The 20,391-nt window shown below is 48.7% G+C and overlaps 1 protein-coding gene across 4 annotated transcripts in view; it reads left to right on the top strand.

The window, feature by feature from the left end:
* The first annotated feature begins 11,123 nt into the window (after positions 1 to 11,123).
* Positions 11,124 to 20,391, top strand: part of LOC149367496 (uncharacterized) — a 200,006-nt gene continuing 190,738 nt past the window's right edge. For all 4 annotated transcript variants that reach the window (XM_089555839.1, XM_089555833.1, XM_089555822.1 and 1 more), the window contains exons 1-2: positions 11,124 to 11,330; positions 11,462 to 11,496. In XM_089555839.1, coding sequence (XP_089411965.1) covers positions 11,261 to 11,330; positions 11,462 to 11,496 — 105 coding nt within the window. In that variant the 5' untranslated portion in view covers positions 11,124 to 11,260. The remainder of the gene's footprint in view (positions 11,331 to 11,461; positions 11,497 to 20,391) is intronic.

Here is a 20,391-nt window from a genome sequence, read left to right as displayed (position 1 = left end):
CGTACCCGTCAGCTCGACAAGTGAATTTGAGCTTAGCACGCTTATTTCAACAAAATCACGCGTTTCTCTCGTCTAAATACGCTCACTGGGGCCACGCATCGGCAGATTTCGTCTGGTGTACCCGTCTGCTCGACAAGTGAATTTGAGCTTAGCACGCCTATTTCAACAAAATCACGCGTTTCTCTCGTCTAAATACGCTCACTGGGGCCACGCATCGGCAGATTTCGTCTGTCGTACCCGTCTGCTCGACAAGTGAATTTGAGCTTAGCACGCTTATTTCAACAAAATCACGCGTTTCTCTCGTCTTAATACGCTCACTGGGGCCACGCAGCGGCAGATTTCGTCTGTCGTACCCGTCTGCTCGACAAGTGAATTTGAGCTTAGCACGCTTATTTCAACAAAATCACGCGTTTCTCTCGTCTTAATACGCTCACTGGGGCCACGCAGCGGCAGATTTCGTCTGTCGTACCCGTCTGCTCGACAAGTGAATTTGAGCTTAGCACGCTTATTTCAACAAAATCACGCGTTTCTCTCGTCTTAATACGCTCACTGGGGCCACGCATCGGCAGATTTCGTCTGTCGTACCCGTCTGCTCGACAAGTGAATTTGAGCTTAGCACGCTTATTTCAACAAAATCACGCGTTTCTATCGTCTTAATACGCTCACTGGGGCCACGCAGCGGCAGATTTCGTCTGTCGTACCCGTCTGCTCGACAAGTGAATTTGAGCTTAGCACGCTTATTTCAACAAAATCACGCGTTTCTCTCGTCTTAATACGCTCACTGGGGCCACGCAGCGGCAGATTTCGTCTCTCGTACCCGTCTGCTCGACAAGTGAATTTGAGCTTAGCACGCTTATTTCAACAAAATCACGCGTTTCCCTCGTCTTAATACGCTCACTGGGGCCACGCATCGGCAGATTTCGTCTGTCGTACCCGTCTGCTCGAGAAGTGAATTTGAGCTTAGCACGCTTATTTCAACAAAATCACGCGTTTCCCTCGTCTTAATACGCTCACTGGGGCCACGCATCGGCAGATTTCGTCTGTCGTACCCGTCTGCTCGAGAAGTGAATTTGAGCTTAGCACGCTTATTTCAACAAAATCACGCGTTTCTCTCGTCTTAATACGCTCACTGGGGCCACGCAGCGGCAGATTTCGTCTGTCGTACCCGTCTGCTCGACAAGTGAATTTGAGCTTAGCACGCTTATTTCAACAAAATCACGCGTTTCTCTCGTCTTAATACGCTCACTGGGGCCACGCAGCGGCAGATTTCGTCTGTCGTACCCGTCTGCTCGACAAGTGAATTTGAGCTTAGCACGCTTATTTCAACAAAATCACGCGTTTCTCTCGTCTTAATACGCTCACTGGGGCCACGCAGCGGCAGATTTCGTCTGTCGTACCCGTCTGCTCGACAAGTGAATTTGAGCTTAGCACGCTTATTTCAACAAAATCACGCGTTTCTCTCGTCTTAATACGCTCACTGGGGCCACGCATCGGCAGATTTCGTCTGTCGTACCCGTCTGCTCGAGAAGTGAATTTGAGCTTAGCACGCTTATTTCAACAAAATCACGCGTTTCCCTCGTCTTAATACGCTCACTGGGGCCACGCAGCGGCAGATTTCGTCTGTCGTACCCGTCTGCTCGACAAGTGAATTTGAGCTTAGCACGCTTATTTCAACAAAATCACGCGTTTCCCTCGTCTTAATACGCTCACTGGGGCCACGCAGCGGCAGATTTCGTCTCTCGTACCCGTCTGCTCGACAAGTGAATTTGAGCTTAGCACGCTTATTTCAACAAAATCACGCGTTTCCCTCGTCTTAATACGCTCACTGGGGCCACGCAGCGGCAGATTTCGTCTCTCGTACCCGTCTGCTCGACAAGTGAATTTGAGCTTAGCACGCTTATTTCAACAAAATCACGCGTTTCCCTCGTCTTAATACGCTCACTGGGGCCACGCAGCGGCAGATTTCGTCTCTCGTACCCGTCTGCTCGACAAGTGAATTTGAGCTTAGCACGCCTATTTCAACAAAATCACGCGTTTCCCTCGTCTTAATACGCTCACTGGGGCCACGCAGCGGCAGATTTCGTCTCTCGTACCCGTCTGCTCGACAAGTGAATTTGAGCTTAGCACGCTTATTTCAACAAAATCACGCGTTTCCCTCGTCTTAATACGCTCACTGGGGCCACGCAGCGGCAGATTTCGTCTCTCGTACCCGTCTGCTCGACAAGTGAATTTGAGCTTAGCACGCTTATTTCAACAAAATCACGCGTTTCCCTCGTCTTAATACGCTCACTGGGGCCACGCAGCGGCAGATTTCGTCTGTCGTACCCGTCTGCTCGACAAGTGAATTTGAGCTTAGCACGCTTATTTCAACAAAATCACGCGTTTCCCTCGTCTTAATACGCTCACTGGGGCCACGCAGCGGCAGATTTCGTCTGTCGTACCCGTCTGCTCGACAAGTGAATTTGAGCTTAGCACGCTTATTTCAACAAAATCACGCGTTTCCCTCGTCTTAATACGCTCACTGGGGCCACGCAGCGGCAGATTTCGTCTCTCGTACCCGTCTGCTCGACAAGTGAATTTGAGCTTAGCACGCTTATTTCAACAAAATCACGCGTTTCCCTCGTCTTAATACGCTCACTGGGGCCACGCAGCGGCAGATTTCGTCTCTCGTACCCGTCTGCTCGACAAGTGAATTTGAGCTTAGCACGCTTATTTCAACAAAATCACGCGTTTCCCTCGTCTTAATACGCTCACTGGGGCCACGCAGCGGCAGATTTCGTCTCTCGTACCCGTCTGCTCGACAAGTGAATTTGAGCTTAGCACGCTTATTTCAACAAAATCACGCGTTTCCCTCGTCTTAATACGCTCACTGGGGCCACGCAGCGGCAGATTTCGTCTCTCGTACCCGTCTGCTCGACAAGTGAATTTGAGCTTAGCACGCTTATTTCAACAAAATCACGCGTTTCCCTCGTCTTAATACGCTCACTGGGGCCACGCAGCGGCAGATTTCGTCTCTCGTACCCGTCTGCTCGACAAGTGAATTTGAGCTTAGCACGCTTATTTCAACAAAATCACGCGTTTCCCTCGTCTTAATACGCTCACTGGGGCCACGCAGCGGCAGATTTCGTCTGTCGTACCCGTCTGCTCGACAAGTGAATTTGAGCTTAGCACGCTTATTTCAACAAAATCACGCGTTTCCCTCGTCTTAATACGCTCACTGGGGCCACGCAGCGGCAGATTTCGTCTCTCGTACCCGTCTGCTCGACAAGTGAATTTGAGCTTAGCACGCTTATTTCAACAAAATCACGCGTTTCCCTCGTCTTAATACGCTCACTGGGGCCACGCAGCGGCAGATTTCGTCTGTCGTACCCGTCTGCTCGACAAGTGAATTTGAGCTTAGCACGCTTATTTCAACAAAATCACGCGTTTCCCTCGTCTTAATACGCTCACTGGGGCCACGCAGCGGCAGATTTCGTCTGTCGTACCCGTCTGCTCGACAAGTGAATTTGAGCTTAGCACGCTTATTTCAACAAAATCACGCGTTTCCCTCGTCTTAATACGCTCACTGGGGCCACGCAGCGGCAGATTTCGTCTCTCGTACCCGTCTGCTCGACAAGTGAATTTGAGCTTAGCACGCTTATTTCAACAAAATCACGCGTTTCCCTCGTCTTAATACGCTCACTGGGGCCACGCAGCGGCAGATTTCGTCTGTCGTACCCGTCTGCTCGACAAGTGAATTTGAGCTTAGCACGCTTATTTCAACAAAATCACGCGTTTCCCTCGTCTTAATACGCTCACTGGGGCCACGCAGCGGCAGATTTCGTCTGTCGTACCCGTCTGCTCGACAAGTGAATTTGAGCTTAGCACGCTTATTTCAACAAAATCACGCGTTTCCCTCGTCTTAATACGCTCACTGGGGCCACGCAGCGGCAGATTTCGTCTCTCGTACCCGTCTGCTCGACAAGTGAATTTGAGCTTAGCACGCTTATTTCAACAAAATCACGCGTTTCCCTCGTCTTAATACGCTCACTGGGGCCACGCAGCGGCAGATTTCGTCTCTCGTACCCGTCTGCTCGACAAGTGAATTTGAGCTTAGCACGCTTATTTCAACAAAATCACGCGTTTCCCTCGTCTTAATACGCTCACTGGGGCCACGCAGCGGCAGATTTCGTCTGTCGTACCCGTCTGCTCGACAAGTGAATTTGAGCTTAGCACGCTTATTTCAACAAAATCACGCGTTTCCCTCGTCTTAATACGCTCACTGGGGCCACGCAGCGGCAGATTTCGTCTGTCGTACCCGTCTGCTCGACAAGTGAATTTGAGCTTAGCACGCTTATTTCAACAAAATCACGCGTTTCCCTCGTCTTAATACGCTCACTGGGGCCACGCAGCGGCAGATTTCGTCTGTCGTACCCGTCTGCTCGACAAGTGAATTTGAGCTTAGCACGCTTATTTCAACAAAATCACGCGTTTCCCTCGTCTTAATACGCTCACTGGGGCCACGCAGCGGCAGATTTCGTCTGTCGTACCCGTCTGCTCGACAAGTGAATTGAGCTTAGCACGCTTATTTCAACAAAATCACGCGTTTCCCTCGTCTTAATACGCTCACTGGGGCCACGCAGCGGCAGATTTCGTCTGTCGTACCCGTCTGCTCGACAAGTGAATTTGAGCTTAGCACGCTTATTTCAACAAAATCACGCGTTTCCCTCGTCTTAATACGCTCACTGGGGCCACGCAGCGGCAGATTTCGTCTGTCGTACCCGTCTGCTCGACAAGTGAATTTGAGCTTAGCACGCTTATTTCAACAAAATCACGCGTTTCCCTCGTCTTAATACGCTCACTGGGGCCACGCAGCGGCAGATTTCGTCTGCTCGTACCCGTCTGCTCGACAAGTGAATTTGAGCTTAGCACGCTTATTTCAACAAAATCACGCGTTTCCCTCGTCTTAATACGCTCACTGGGGCCACGCAGCGGCAGATTTCGTCTGTCGTACCCGTCTGCTCGACAAGTGAATTTGAGCTTAGCACGCTTATTTCAACAAAATCACGCGTTTCCCTCGTCTTAATACGCTCACTGGGGCCACGCAGCGGCAGATTTCGTCTGTCGTACCCGTCTGCTCGACAAGTGAATTTGAGCTTAGCACGCTTATTTCAACAAAATCACGCGTTTCCCTCGTCTTAATACGCTCACTGGGGCCACGCAGCGGCAGATTTCGTCTGTCGTACCCGTCTGCTCGACAAGTGAATTTGAGCTTAGCACGCTTATTTCAACAAAATCACGCGTTTCCCTCGTCTTAATACGCTCACTGGGGCCACGCAGCGGCAGATTTCGTCTGTCGTACCCGTCTGCTCGACAAGTGAATTTGAGCTTAGCACGCTTATTTCAACAAAATCACGCGTTTCCCTCGTCTTAATACGCTCACTGGGGCCACGCAGCGGCAGATTTCGTCTGTCGTACCCGTCTGCTCGACAAGTGAATTTGAGCTTAGCACGCTTATTTCAACAAAATCACGCGTTTCCCTCGTCTTAATACGCTCACTGGGGCCACGCAGCGGCAGATTTCGTCTGTCGTACCCGTCTGCTCGACAAGTGAATTTGAGCTTAGCACGCTTATTTCAACAAAATCACGCGTTTCCCTCGTCTTAATACGCTCACTGGGGCCACGCAGCGGCAGATTTCGTCTGTCGTACCCGTCTGCTCGACAAGTGAATTTGAGCTTAGCACGCTTATTTCAACAAAATCACGCGTTTCCCTCGTCTTAATACGCTCACTGGGGCCACGCAGCGGCAGATTTCGTCTGTCGTACCCGTCTGCTCGACAAGTGAATTTGAGCTTAGCACGCTTATTTCAACAAAATCACGCGTTTCCCTCGTCTTAATACGCTCACTGGGGCCACGCAGCGGCAGATTTCGTCTGTCGTACCCGTCTGCTCGACAAGTGAATTTGAGCTTAGCACGCTTATTTCAACAAAATCACGCGTTTCCCTCGTCTTAATACGCTCACTGGGGCCACGCAGCGGCAGATTTCGTCTGTCGTACCCGTCTGCTCGACAAGTGAATTTGAGCTTAGCACGCTTATTTCAACAAAATCACGCGTTTCCCTCGTCTTAATACGCTCACTGGGGCCACGCAGCGGCAGATTTCGTCTGTCGTACCCGTCTGCTCGACAAGTGAATTTGAGCTTAGCACGCTTATTTCAACAAAATCACGCGTTTCCCTCGTCTTAATACGCTCACTGGGGCCACGCAGCGGCAGATTTCGTCTGTCGTACCCGTCTGCTCGACAAGTGAATTTGAGCTTAGCACGCTTATTTCAACAAAATCACGCGTTTCCCTCGTCTTAATACGCTCACTGGGGCCACGCAGCGGCAGATTTCGTCTGTCGTACCCGTCTGCTCGACAAGTGAATTTGAGCTTAGCACGCTTATTTCAACAAAATCACGCGTTTCCCTCGTCTTAATACGCTCACTGGGGCCACGCAGCGGCACATTTCGTCTGTCGTACCCGTCTGCTCGACAAGTGAATTTGAGCTTAGCACGCTTATTTCAACAAAATCACGCGTTTCCCTCGTCTTAATACGCTCACTGGGGCCACGCAGCGGCAGATTTCGTCTCTCGTACCCGTCTGCTCGACAAGTGAATTTGAGCTTAGCACGCTTATTTCAACAAAATCACGCGTTTCCCTCGTCTTAATACGCTCACTGGGGCCACGCAGCGGCAGATTTCGTCTCTCGTACCCGTCTGCTCGACAAGTGAATTTGAGCTTAGCACGCTTATTTCAACAAAATCACGCGTTTCCCTCGTCTTAATACGCTCACTGGGGCCACGCAGCGGCACATTTCGTCTGTCGTACCCGTCTGCTCGACAAGTGAATTTGAGCTTAGCACGCTTATTTCAACAAAATCACGCGTTTCCCTCGTCTTAATACGCTCACTGGGGCCACGCAGCGGCAGATTTCGTCTGTCGTACCCGTCTGCTCGACAAGTGAATTTGAGCTTAGCACGCTTATTTCAACAAAATCACGCGTTTCCCTCGTCTTAATACGCTCACTGGGGCCACGCAGCGGCAGATTTCGTCTGTCGTACCCGTCTGCTCGACAAGTGAATTTGAGCTTAGCACGCTTATTTCAACAAAATCACGCGTTTCCCTCGTCTTAATACGCTCACTGGGGCCACGCAGCGGCAGATTTCGTCTGTCGTACCCGTCTGCTCGACAAGTGAATTTGAGCTTAGCACGCTTATTTCAACAAAATCACGCGTTTCCCTCGTCTTAATACGCTCACTGGGGCCACGCAGCGGCAGATTTCGTCTGTCGTACCCGTCTGCTCGACAAGTGAATTTGAGCTTAGCACGCTTATTTCAACAAAATCACGCGTTTCCCTCGTCTTAATACGCTCACTGGGGCCACGCAGCGGCAGATTTCGTCTGTCGTACCCGTCTGCTCGACAAGTGAATTTGAGCTTAGCACGCTTATTTCAACAAAATCACGCGTTTCCCTCGTCTTAATACGCTCACTGGGGCCACGCAGCGGCAGATTTCGTCTGTCGTACCCGTCTGCTCGACAAGTGAATTTGAGCTTAGCACGCTTATTTCAACAAAATCACGCGTTACCCTCGTCTTAATACGCTCACTGGGGCCACGCAGCGGCAGATTTCGTCTCTCGTACCCGTCTGCTCGACAAGTGAATTTGAGCTTAGCACGCTTATTTCAACAAAATCACGCGTTTCCCTCGTCTTAATACGCTCACTGGGGCCACGCAGCGGCAGATTTCGTCTGTCGTACCCGTCTGCTCGACAAGTGAATTTGAGCTTAGCACGCTTATTTCAACAAAATCACGCGTTTCCCTCGTCTTAATACGCTCACTGGGGCCACGCAGCGGCAGATTTCGTCTCTCGTACCCGTCTGCTCGACAAGTGAATTTGAGCTTAGCACGCTTATTTCAACAAAATCACGCGTTTCCCTTGTCTTAATACGCTCACTGGGGCCACGCAGCGGCAGATTTCGTCTCTCGTACCCGTCTGCTCGACAAGTGAATTTGAGCTTAGCACGCTTATTTCAACAAAATCACGCGTTTCCCTCGTCTTAATACGCTCACTGGGGCCACGCAGCGGCAGATTTCGTCTGTCGTACCCGTCTGCTCGACAAGTGAATTTGAGCTTAGCACGCTTATTTCAACAAAATCACGCGTTTCCCTCGTCTTAATACGCTCACTGGGGCCACGCAGCGGCACATTTCGTCTGTCGTACCCGTCTGCTCGACAAGTGAATTTGAGCTTAGCACGCTTATTTCAACAAAATCACGCGTTTCCCTCGTCTTAATACGCTCACTGGGGCCACGCAGCGGCAGATTTCGTCTCTCGTACCCGTCTGCTCGACAAGTGAATTTGAGCTTAGCACGCTTATTTCAACAAAATCACGCGTTTCCCTCGTCTTAATACGCTCACTGGGGCCACGCAGCGGCAGATTTCGTCTCTCGTACCCGTCTGCTCGACAAGTGAATTTGAGCTTAGCACGCTTATTTCAACAAAATCACGCGTTTCCCTCGTCTTAATACGCTCACTGGGGCCACGCAGCGGCACATTTCGTCTCTCGTACCCGTCTGCTCGACAAGTGAATTTGAGCTTAGCACGCTTATTTCAACAAAATCACGCGTTTCCCTCGTCTTAATACGCTCACTGGGGCCACGCAGCGGCAGATTTCGTCTCTCGTACCCGTCTGCTCGACAAGTGAATTTGAGCTTAGCACGCTTATTTCAACAAAATCACGCGTTTCCCTCGTCTTAATACGCTCACTGGGGCCACGCAGCGGCAGATTTCGTCTCTCGTACCCGTCTGCTCGACAAGTGAATTTGAGCTTAGCACGCTTATTTCAACAAAATCACGCGTTTCCCTCGTCTTAATACGCTCACTGGGGCCACGCAGCGGCACATTTCGTCTCTCGTACCCGTCTGCTCGACAAGTGAATTTGAGCTTAGCACGCTTATTTCAACAAAATCACGCGTTTCCCTCGTCTTAATACGCTCACTGGGGCCACGCAGCGGCAGATTTCGTCTCTCGTACCCGTCTGCTCGACAAGTGAATTTGAGCTTAGCACGCTTATTTCAACAAAATCACGCGTTTCCCTCGTCTTAATACGCTCACTGGGGCCACGCAGCGGCAGATTTCGTCTCTCGTACCCGTCTGCTCGACAAGTGAATTTGAGCTTAGCACGCTTATTTCAACAAAATCACGCGTTTCCCTCGTCTTAATACGCTCACTGGGGCCACGCAGCGGCACATTTCGTCTCTCGTACCCGTCTGCTCGACAAGTGAATTTGAGCTTAGCACGCTTATTTCAACAAAATCACGCGTTTCCCTCGTCTTAATACGCTCACTGGGGCCACGCAGCGGCAGATTTCGTCTCTCGTACCCGTCTGCTCGACAAGTGAATTTGAGCTTAGCACGCTTATTTCAACAAAATCACGCGTTTCCCTCGTCTTAATACGCTCACTGGGGCCACGCAGCGGCACATTTCGTCTCTCGTACCCGTCTGCTCGACAAGTGAATTTGAGCTTAGCACGCTTATTTCAACAAAATCACGCGTTTCCCTCGTCTTAATACGCTCACTGGGGCCACGCAGCGGCAGATTTCGTCTCTCGTACCCGTCTGCTCGACAAGTGAATTTGAGCTTAGCACGCTTATTTCAACAAAATCACGCGTTTCCCTCGTCTTAATACGCTCACTGGGGCCACGCAGCGGCAGATTTCGTCTCTCGTACCCGTCTGCTCGACAAGTGAATTTGAGCTTAGCACGCTTATTTCAACAAAATCACGCGTTTCTCTCGTCTTAATACGCTCACTGGGGCCACGCAGCGGCAGATTTCGTCTGTCGTACCCGTCTGCTCGACAAGTGAATTTGAGCTTAGCACGCTTATTTCAACAAAATCACGCGTTTCTCTCGTCTTAATACGCTCACTGGGGCCACGCAGCGGCAGATTTCGTCTGTCGTACCCGTCTGCTCGACAAGTGAATTTGAGCTTAGCACGCTTATTTCAACAAAATCACGCGTTTCTCTCGTCTTAATACGCTCACTGGGGCCACGCATCGGCACATTTCGTCTGTGGTACCCGCCTGCTCGACAAGTCACTAAAAAAATAATTTCGTAACCGCCGCGGACGTGCTCTTTCGCTTTGCGAACAGGCGGCGGCCACTCCGGGCAAGGCTGCTCTAACGAGCTGGGCGGTTCCGGCGAGACAGCGTAGCCGCAGGCGGAGGAGAATGTAAAAGGGAGAGAGAACAAATAGTCTGGCCACACTGGGTTTTAGTTCACAATCTGGCAACCTTATAGCCTGGCAACACTGGGAGTCGCGCAAGTCTGGCAACACTACAGTATGGCAACACTGGGATAGCAGACGGCGGGTACGTCTCACGAAACTCTGTCACGAAGAACTCACGTGCGCAGAAGGGGCACAGGAAAGACGAACTTGAACTTGAATTTTTCTCCTCGTCGCCACTTGTAACGAGTTGGTGGACCGAGCAATGCCGAGAGGCGGACCGGCTCGGCGGTCGCCGTCAACGGCTAGGCTCGAAGAAACGGACGATGATGAACGCGCTCCACTGCGCAACGAACAACTGCTCCTAGAGCTGTGTCCTTTTTATTGCCTTGCTGCCTCGCAAGTTCTAAACCATCGGCACCGGGTGGCGCCACAACACAAACATGAAAACGAAACTGTAACAGATACGAGGAGACGTACCAACACAGCGCTGTGTTAGTATGCCTCCCCTTTCGCTGCGCGCGTTGTGCCGCCAGCGGCTGGTCGCGCGTTTTTCCGCTAGTGTGACCTAAAGGGTAGCGCTAAACGGCTGGCGCCCGCGTCTCGCGGACCGCCCAGCGACGTTCAAATAAAGCGCGCACACTGCATGGTCACGTGGGTAAATTCAGACACTAATCAAGCCAAGCCATCCGTGTAAAGAAAAAGCGCCAACAGGGCCTAACAAACTAATGATGTTACTAAAAAAATATTAATAATAAGTATTTTGGAAATGTTTCTTTAGCATTAGCACCCGGCAACGTTACTAAAACTTGCAACGTTAGTATCCGTGGCATGACGCCTGAAACAAGCAGGCAATATTTCCTCGATGGGCAACGCTGTGCCCACAGGCGCGTTGTGTTTTTCTTTTATTTGTCAAACATGTCGGTAAATTTAAACCTGCGTACTGTCCCGTCTCGGCACGGGCAGCGTGCCGTTTCCTAGTTGTAACGCTTTGTCGTCGTCCAGAATGTCCCACCATGGATGGCCAGAACCGGGGCTTTTACAGCCAGCCTAGGACCGCACTAGTTGGCTCCGCCCCGAGCCGAGGTGAGCGTGTCAAGGCGGCAACGGGAGGGGGTGGCGGGGCCGCCGAGTGATGAGCTTTTGTGTCGTTATCGGCGCAGATATTGGTTTTAATCACGTCACTGTTTGTTTCTTTCTTATCGACCTCGCGCTAGAACTGCTGGAGGGAAGACTCAGGCCACCGCAGCTTGTAAGTTGCTGGTTCTTTGATTGGTTCCTAGCGGCTGATTTGGCGCCATCGTTATCACACGCTAAGTTGTGACTGCGGTAGTCGGCGGTAGTCATCATTGTTTCGAGCTTGCTGGGCGTATGTGATCAACAGAAAGCGTACGTAACGTTGCTTTTGTTCCAAGCGTTCATTTCCTTTCGGAAGCGGCTCATTGAAGGGCCCTTGGCCCCCACTAGAACACTTATCGTTCTTGTCGCGCTGTTTGCTGCCCGTTGTGTGCTGCTGAACGCGTCGCGCCAACTGCATCTAGCTGCGACGCACGCCTTCCGCAAACCATTATCCGACAGGCATGCTGGCAAAAGCGCACTTGTGAAAATTACTTGTATAAGTTGTGGACCTACAACGTTGTGCTTTCCTGTGCTGTGGTCGACATGGCGTTGGCATTGTGTGCGTGTCAGGACGCACATTTTTTACATATGGCAGAGCTTGACTTCGGCCTTATGTAGCGCACGTAGTGATATTGCATGAATGGTATCGTGTATTGAAGAACGATGGATAGCTGGGCGAATTTGTAATAATTCATCGTGGGGGGGTCTTCTTGCTCCGTCCTTCGTCTTGTTGTTCGCGCTGTACCCCCACGATGGTATCGCGTGCGAACTAGTACAGTGCCTTCGACTTCTGCTGGCATCTGCAGTGAACACTTGCAGCTGGTGGAAGCTTTTGATTGGCTGAAGCAAGTGGCACAGAAGTGCACGAATTACGAGTTTTGCAGGCAGCATATCTCCAGGCTTTCAATTAGAAGCAATGTTCTCCCAACGTGCATGACCACTTGCACAGATGGGTGTTTCCCCAAGGAAGGACCGTGGGCTGGAAAAGCACTCTGGGTGCTTCCGGCTGCCACAAGCACGCACCAATTGGCTTGTTTGTACAGTGTGAATCATACTTAAAGGCAATGTGGCAGTGCTGTGCTTTGCGAAGCGCTGTTGCCATATCTGGCGACACGAGGCCAGTGCCTACTACGGAAGCATTCCCTACATTTCCCACACAGCACTGATTGCCACTCCACTGCAGGGACTGGCCTTTATGCAGTGCTGACCCTCGACTGTTCATGATAAATATGGAAAGAAGGCTACAAGAAAGTAATCAAGGTTATTAGCTGTTCGAGTAGACAAAACGGCTGTAGAGCAGCGGCTCCCGGGTTTAATGTATGTGGACGATTTGCTAACTCGGGTTAATTCTTGTGGAGACGAAGGAGATCCTCCGGGTTTCATTTTTAGCACATTTAAGTCAGCTGTGGTCGTCAACGATTCCACTGATCAGGGGCCTTACAAAACAAAGCCATGAAGTATCTAGAGAGGCAGGACAAAAATATCTCATAGCATGAGTAAATGAAGGACAGATATATATATATATCTGATTGTACCGGTATTAATAAAAACACATATCTAAGGCAGCCATATTACATTTCGGAGAGACTAGATAACACGAAAAAGATTAAGAGTTATCAATGCCACATTAATGTATTTAAGTGTTCGTTTTTCCCTAACACAATCCTGGACTGGAATAAGGTTCCGAAGGATGTGGTTTGTGCACCTGATTTCGAAAGTGCTGTTCAAATGATAATCTGATGTATTTCATATCTTTTGAATATGTTCCGCCCAAGAAAGATTTGAAGTCGGATAAAGGCCTAAGTATTTATAAGAAGATGTGCGGGTTAGTGTGGTACCGTTAAGGGAATGAGCCAATGGTGAGTTTGAATGCTTGTGGCTGACTGTCATGATTTTACATTTGTCTGTATTAAGTGTCATTTGTCATGATGTGCACTAGTTAGTTATGCATTCAAGGTCCTGCTGGAGAATGACATGGTCAGTGGTTGGGCAGATTTTACGATGAATTATGCAGTCATCGGCGAAAAGTCGGGCTGACGATGTGATATTCAATGGGAGGTCATTTATGTGGATTGAAAATAATAAGGGACCGAGAACATGTCCCCGAGGAACGCCCAAAGTGATGTCACTAAGGGGTGATGAAAAGTTGATAACTGTGAACTGCTTTCGAAGAGATATGAAGTTCCGGACCTAAGTGACAGTGAGTCCAAATTAAGTGGCGATATTTGAGCTTTAAAGTGACCATGGGTGACGCGATCCAACGCTCTAGAAAAGTGAATAGATATGCAGTCTGTCTGGTAGTTTTAATCCATGTGTTTGAATAGTAAATTCAGTTAGTTGGGTGTCACAGGAAAACCCTTTCCTGAATCCATGTTGGCGTGGGAGAAAGAAATCGCTGTTCTCCAGGTGGCACGCGACGTTGGATGCAACAAGTGACTTGCATGGGATGCGTGCTAGTGATCTGGGGCGGTAGTTACTGCGTTCTTGTCACCAAATGAACAAACAGGGATTATTTTACATCCACTTGCTAAAGAGTGAAAATATTACAGAGAATGATAGTATTAGAGGGATGTACGGTGTGTTTGAGAATTTTTATATTTATTCTGTCTACCCTTTAGGAAGTTGGTGCTTCCTAAGGGGTAGAGATGGTATGCCTTCTGTCGTTATATCTATTGTAGTCATGAATGGGTAATTGAGTTCTTGGGGTTGAGGTAGGTTGGAATAGTCTTCCCTAGTGAATACTGATGTGAAGTAGTCATTAAATGGGGCTAGATAGTTCTGAGGTATTGGACATCTGTTCTGATCAAGCAATAAAATGTACGAAGCACGTGACGGGGAAATTTTCAAAAATTTTGCGGGGTTTTTTTTTTGAGTGATTGAAGGTCTTTGGATAAAAATTTGTTTGGCCTTCCGGATGGCATGGCACTATGATATTTCACAATCTATTTTGATATTTCAGTAGTATAAACATCTATTTTGTGCTCTTTCCAGCTGTTTTGATCTTTGTACAGCAGCAGTATTAGTTTCTGAAAAAATGAGGTTTAAAAATATAACAGTTCCCTCCACTCAGTTCAAACTTTAGACATCAAGACCAAAAGGGCCTCCAGGGTCATTGACCCTGGCATAACCTGTCCTCAAAAATTGCGCAAAAAGACTCATAGAATCGCCATAGTTCGCTTGCCAAAGATGGCTCATTTTGGTGGCACCATCATTTCATTTTCTGGCCTATCTAGCTCCGTATTTAGTGAGAATACCAGCTTTTCGATTTATTATTATTATTATTTATACAATACTGCAGATCGTAAAGGCCCAAACAGGAGTGGGATAAAACATACAGAGAAGGGTCAGGGTTCGGGCTAGTGGGCAGTCAACATCAGGATCCATAGCGCACAAAATTGAAGGCACACAACACATGCGCTAAACTTCCACTGAACGATCTTTATTTGGCGCGGACAACCTGAAGATAAAGATCTTTCAGTGGAAGTTTAGCACTTGTGTTGTGTCCCTTCAATTTTGTGCGCTATGGATCCTCATACAGAGAACTCCGACGACCAGCAGAAGACGACGCCAACAGCAGGGTTCAGTACAAGCGATGTAGTAAATACAGAGAATGAAAATAAAACAAGTCGCTACAAATAACAGACAAGGGTTAACGATCAGTCACTTGTTGAATTGCGGAAAGCATGTTTTCGGATACAAACATATGAGGGGGTAGGTTGTTCCATTCTGCTATAGTCCGAGGAAAGAAGGAATATTTAAAGTTGTTGGTGGGGGCAAACAAAGGAGATAATTTATGCGGATGGTAATGCCTTGTCACTCTAGTTGTTGAAGGTTGCCTATACATTCAGGGGCCAAGACGGAACAGAGAATGGTAGAGTTTACAGAGGAATTTGATTCTTGCTAGCTTTCTCCAGTACTGTAAGGGTTTGATGTTCTTAACCCTTTCGGCCCTGGCGGTGTCAATTGACACCACAACAGAAATATTCCGTTCACGTCTCAGTAAGGGCGCGTTCACACTACACCAAAGTTCCGGCGAGCGAAGCGGATTCGGCCAGATTCGGCCGCTTTTGACGCCGACGAAGGCGGAAAGCGGCGCGGAGAGGGTGATCGGTGCGGGACCGATTTTTCCGCCTTCGCCGCGGAAGCGACTACGGGCCGTTGACGTCATGTCCGGACAAATTCTAGCATGGCGGCAAGCATGGCAGCGGGCCGGGCTAGCGCTTTCTCGGTGGAGATGCTACTAGACGCTATAAAGGAACACCCAATCCTTTACGACAAGCGGCAGCTGAACTTTAAAGACGTGTCACATAAGGAGGAGCTCTGGGAAAAGATCGGCAAAGAACTGGGAGTTGGCGGTACGTACAATTGCTTTTATATCTTGCTTCACGCCGATACACGCGAGAATCGTTTTTTTTTTTTTTTTCGGATGCCAGTGTAGTACGTTTCGCGTTGTTCTCGTTATGCTGTGAACTTTTATCCCTTGCATGCGGACCTTGCGCGATCGTGTACGACGCATGCTCATGCCGCTGTTGAGAACTCTGTTTTCGAGTGCCAGTAGAGTATACGTTTTGGCGTATACAGTATACGTTTCGCGTGGTCTTCCCGTTTTGAGCATACGGGAAGGATGGTTGTTTTCGCGCCGCTGCTAGCTTTTATACCACGCATTCGGACTCGCGCGATCGTACGACGCATGCATTACGCACTGAAAAACCGGCGCACATATTTTGCTTATGCCGCTGTTTGCATCTATCGCATGCACGCACAGCTCGTGCGAGCACGCATAGCTCGTGCGAGCACGCGCAACGTACTTTCGTTACTTTGCTTGTGCCACTGCCAGCTCCTGTCCCATGCAGGTTCAGCTCGTACGAATATCTTGGAGTACGAATATCACGGTAGCAGCGCTGGGCGTTGCGTGACAAGCTCTGGGGCGGACCGTGAGCGCGATGCATTTTTAGCGATTTATTTCGTGTCGCGAAAGTCGAATCCCAAATATTGTTGAAAAGTGAAGCCAAGGATCTTGATGTGGCTCCGCCGGGGGATCCTCTCAATAATCAGTTTGATTCCTGTACCAGCTTGGTTGTGTGCGCTTACGAGCGTACGTGTACCTTCATAACACCGAGGAAAATGTGAGCGCCCAGTTACCACATCTGAACTGTACAAAAATACAAATACAAAATGCCTTTATTTAAACATCATGTGATGCTAGGAGGCGCACCCAAAAAAGAACAACGCGAAACGTACTAGACTGGCATCCGAAAAAAAAAAAAAGATTCTCGCGTGTATCGGCGTGAAGCAAGATATAAAAGCAATTGTACGTACCGCTCACTCCCAGTTCTTTCCCGATCTTTTCCCAGAGCTCCTCCTTATGTGCCACGTCTTTAACCAATGGAGTAATTAACTTTTTATTCCCTGCAGTTAGCATGCATGTTTGTATTAAGATAGTGACATGTGATGAATATTCAATTGTGCACAATTTTAGTAACGCGCGCGTGTCCTGTGATACGCACATCTAAATTTGAGTTTAACTTCATGTTAGATGGACCAGCTTAATTTATGTGAAACAGGCAGCTTCCTTTCATCTCGTTTAGTGGAACTGGTTGGTTTTAAGCGGAACACATGTGATTTATAGTTCCACGCCGGTTATGTGGAAACCAATTACAGTCAGTTCTTCAAAGGTTTAGAGATGAAACTTGGTTCCTGCTCGTGGGAGGTAAAGCTCATAAAAAATTCTCCTAATTACCTTGTAGGAAAGGACCAAGCAAAGGAGTTTCATTTTCCTTTGGGCCTACAGATGTCGTTTCGTAGATACATGGGGTCATATTCTCGAAAGGCGCACTAATGAAATAAATGCCAACACTTCATTTCTATAAACATTCTTTTATAAAATCTCCAGTATTCGCGCTCGTATTCAGAAAAAAGACACGAGATTACGTAAGGCGATACCCGTAGATCAGCGCCTGGCGCAGGTTATCAGGTGTGGTGTAAATTTTATATTGCTCTTACGAGCGCACCCACCACCGCTTCCGCCGCGAAGCTGGTCTTTCTTCTGCCTTTCGCAACACTTCCAGCATAGCCATTACAGAGTTGCAGAGAAGAATCGAAACAATCTCCTCCTCCTCTGAAATGCTCGCCATTCTGCGATAAAACGGCGCAAGACAGTGTGCAGCCGAACAACCAGCGACAAAAGCGCGCGAACTGTCTGCGGGGCTCACGCGCGCTCTCGCTTCGTTCGCGAATTCCCGATACCGGAAAAGAAACTGCCATGAGGTCTCGCTGCTTTCATGAAAAAGCGAGAAGCAGCCGCAGTTCCGCGTCGGATCCGCCGTCGCGGGTGGGGTAATGAGAACAGCCCCTTTTTTTCCAGCGAAGTGAATCCGCTTCGCTCGCCGGAACTTTGGTGTAGTGTGAACGCGCCCTAACAGAAGAAAATACTACTAAATTTTATTAGAATAGTTCCTTAGGGATCCCTGTTGCTATCGGTATCGCTGTTCACGCCCTTCAATTGAGCTGTGCGGTCTAAGGAAGATGAAGCAGCAGCATGGGAGGCATGGAGTGAAGAAGCCGAGGTGTAGCAAATTTGTGGATTTGTATCTCACTAACCATTCGTTCTTCTGCGCTCAGATTTTTATATGTTGTGTGAAACGCCTATCCAAGCTCACATCCCCGTCGTAATTATTATTGAATGCGTAGACGCTGCGTTTGAACACATTTTTGACATCTGCGATTTTGACACCATCAGGGCTCAACGGTTGCTAGCGGTGGCCATTGAGTGATGATAGGGGACTTTTGTAGAAGAGAATCTGCTAGTATTTTAGCGGATGCACCTATACCAATGGCCTTTTTGGAATGCTGACATGAATGTTCATCGCAGAAAATGGACAAACGAATAAAATTATCTTTTTAATAAATTGGGAGAAAGAAATTTTCGCTATCATACAAGGTGAATATTCGGATCGAGCCTGGAAATGACCATGCGGATGTCGCGAACAGCAACCGGATTAAAGGAATAGCGAAAATTAATGCACGCCTGACCTAGCACTTTTATTTCATTTTTTACCGCTCTCCTCCTGTGAGCATCGGCTCTGAGCTGCAAGAAGCGACTGCGGTATTCACACTGCAACTCGCACACCACCGATCGTGCAGCAAGTGTTTGGCTATGTTTTCTTTAGAAAGCGTATTTGGTGTGCTGGTAAGCAGCTTCTGCTTTCTCCCCGGCCGAGAGGTATCCCCAACTCATATGCCTACGGATGAGATAGACTTTATTGTCACCTGTAGAGAACAGCATTCGCTGAAGAGACAGAGAGGACGAGATTATCTTCCACTTTATGAATTCTCATACCTGCCAACTCTCCCGAATTGTCCGGGAGTCTCCCGAATTTTGATTACATCTCCCGATTGTACGGACGCGACCTCAAATCTCCCAAAAAATGGCCGCCACAGCCCAGCATTTTTTTCTAATTATTCTTATTCTTTTTTTTTTTTGCACGCTATAGCTATAATCCTATAATGTCCTGTAATATAACCATGCCGGAAAGCAGCGCTGGAGCGCTCAGTCACCAGCATGCACATTGAATCGATGTAGCGGCCGCCGGCACCGCCACGAACGCGAGCAACCGACGAACGCTGCCATATTGGATTTTCCGGATTGGATCGTCTCAGGCTGGTTCGCGGATTTAGCAATCGAGTCGCTAAATGAGCGTGGGTGCGCTAGCCGCGCTAGGCTTCAGTTGACTTTCTCAGGTTGTCGAGTGAGTGCGGAACGCTGAACTACTCTGTTTGCCCGAGTTGGAAGGATCGATGGCGCTTTCAAAAGCCGAGAAGAAGTGCTTGCAGGTATTTCGGAAATCGTGTGCGTTAAGTTTCCGTGCTTTGTCAGTTCGCGAAAAGGCGACAAGTATGGATCCTGTACCACGTGCGCCTGTGATGTGTGTTTCGCACGGTGGCAAGAACGACATCAAGGTGCACATCGCTTCACAAAAGCATAAGAATTATGTTTGTGGTGCAGAAGTGCAGGGCACCATCGGCAGTTTCTTTCAAAACAATGGCCATGCAGAGTGCTTTTTCACACAACCTGCCGCTAAGCGTGAGTAATCACGCGGGACCGCAATTTCGGAAAATGTGCCCGAAATGTCACGACGCGAAGCACTACGGATGCGGACGTACCAAAATCCCCCCCCCCCCCCCCCTGCCACCACGGCAGTCTCCCGAATTTTCTTGTTGCTAGGTTGGCAGGTATGAATTCTTCTATACCAAACAGCTGGTTTGAAAAGAGGTGCAAACCAGGTGCATTATGTTTCCGCAAGCTTAGAACTTCGATGTGCAGAGGTCCGCGCTGGGCCTTATGGAAGCGCTTCATAAAGCTCGATAGAGGGGGGAGTTACAGATTAGAGGAAAGCCTTGATCGTGTCCCCAGTCGCCTTCCAGGAAGGCTAGGCAAGTTCTTAACATCTGTATTGTTGATGTGACGTTCAAAAGCTATAACACAAGCCTGTCAGCAAAAAGAAAAAAGAAATGAGGAGCTGATACAAAACTCGGGGCAAACAGGAGCGAGCGGAGTCTTTTGTGGCAACTGCAAGATGCATCTATACCTTACAAATTAAATAAAGCTTCTTTAGAGGTCTCCACACAGCAAAAAAAAAAAGAAATTTTTGCGTTCATTTCTTTGTTGTCGGTGGCGATTACCAAAACGGTCCCTTTCGCATTTTACACCCATTGAGGCCTGATGTGCGATTTTGACACCATATCTCTAAATCAGTTAATACTCGCACCACGAGCTTTAAATTTTTACTGCGTGGTTATGGGGCCTTAGGCATTGTAAAAACGCTGATGAAAAAAATCTACGACCGAAATAACAAATCCAGGGCCGAAAGGGTTAATTCTCATTAATTCAGATGGGGAGTCATGTCGACGGTACCGGTTATATATGAAGTGAACGGCTCATCTTTGAATTTTTGAGTGGGACCATTTATCTTTTGTCCCTTTAAAAGGAGACTCTGCAGGTTTGTCTAAAATTCTGAGTTAATTGTCT

Source organism: Amblyomma mixtum, chromosome 1, assembly GCF_055824585.1.
Source record: "Amblyomma mixtum isolate Tamu chromosome 1, ASM5582458v1, whole genome shotgun sequence".
Classification (NCBI taxonomy): domain Eukaryota; kingdom Metazoa; phylum Arthropoda; class Arachnida; order Ixodida; family Ixodidae; genus Amblyomma; species Amblyomma mixtum.
The sequence above is the reverse complement of the archived record's forward strand: the minus strand, read 5'-3'. Positions and strand labels throughout refer to the sequence as shown.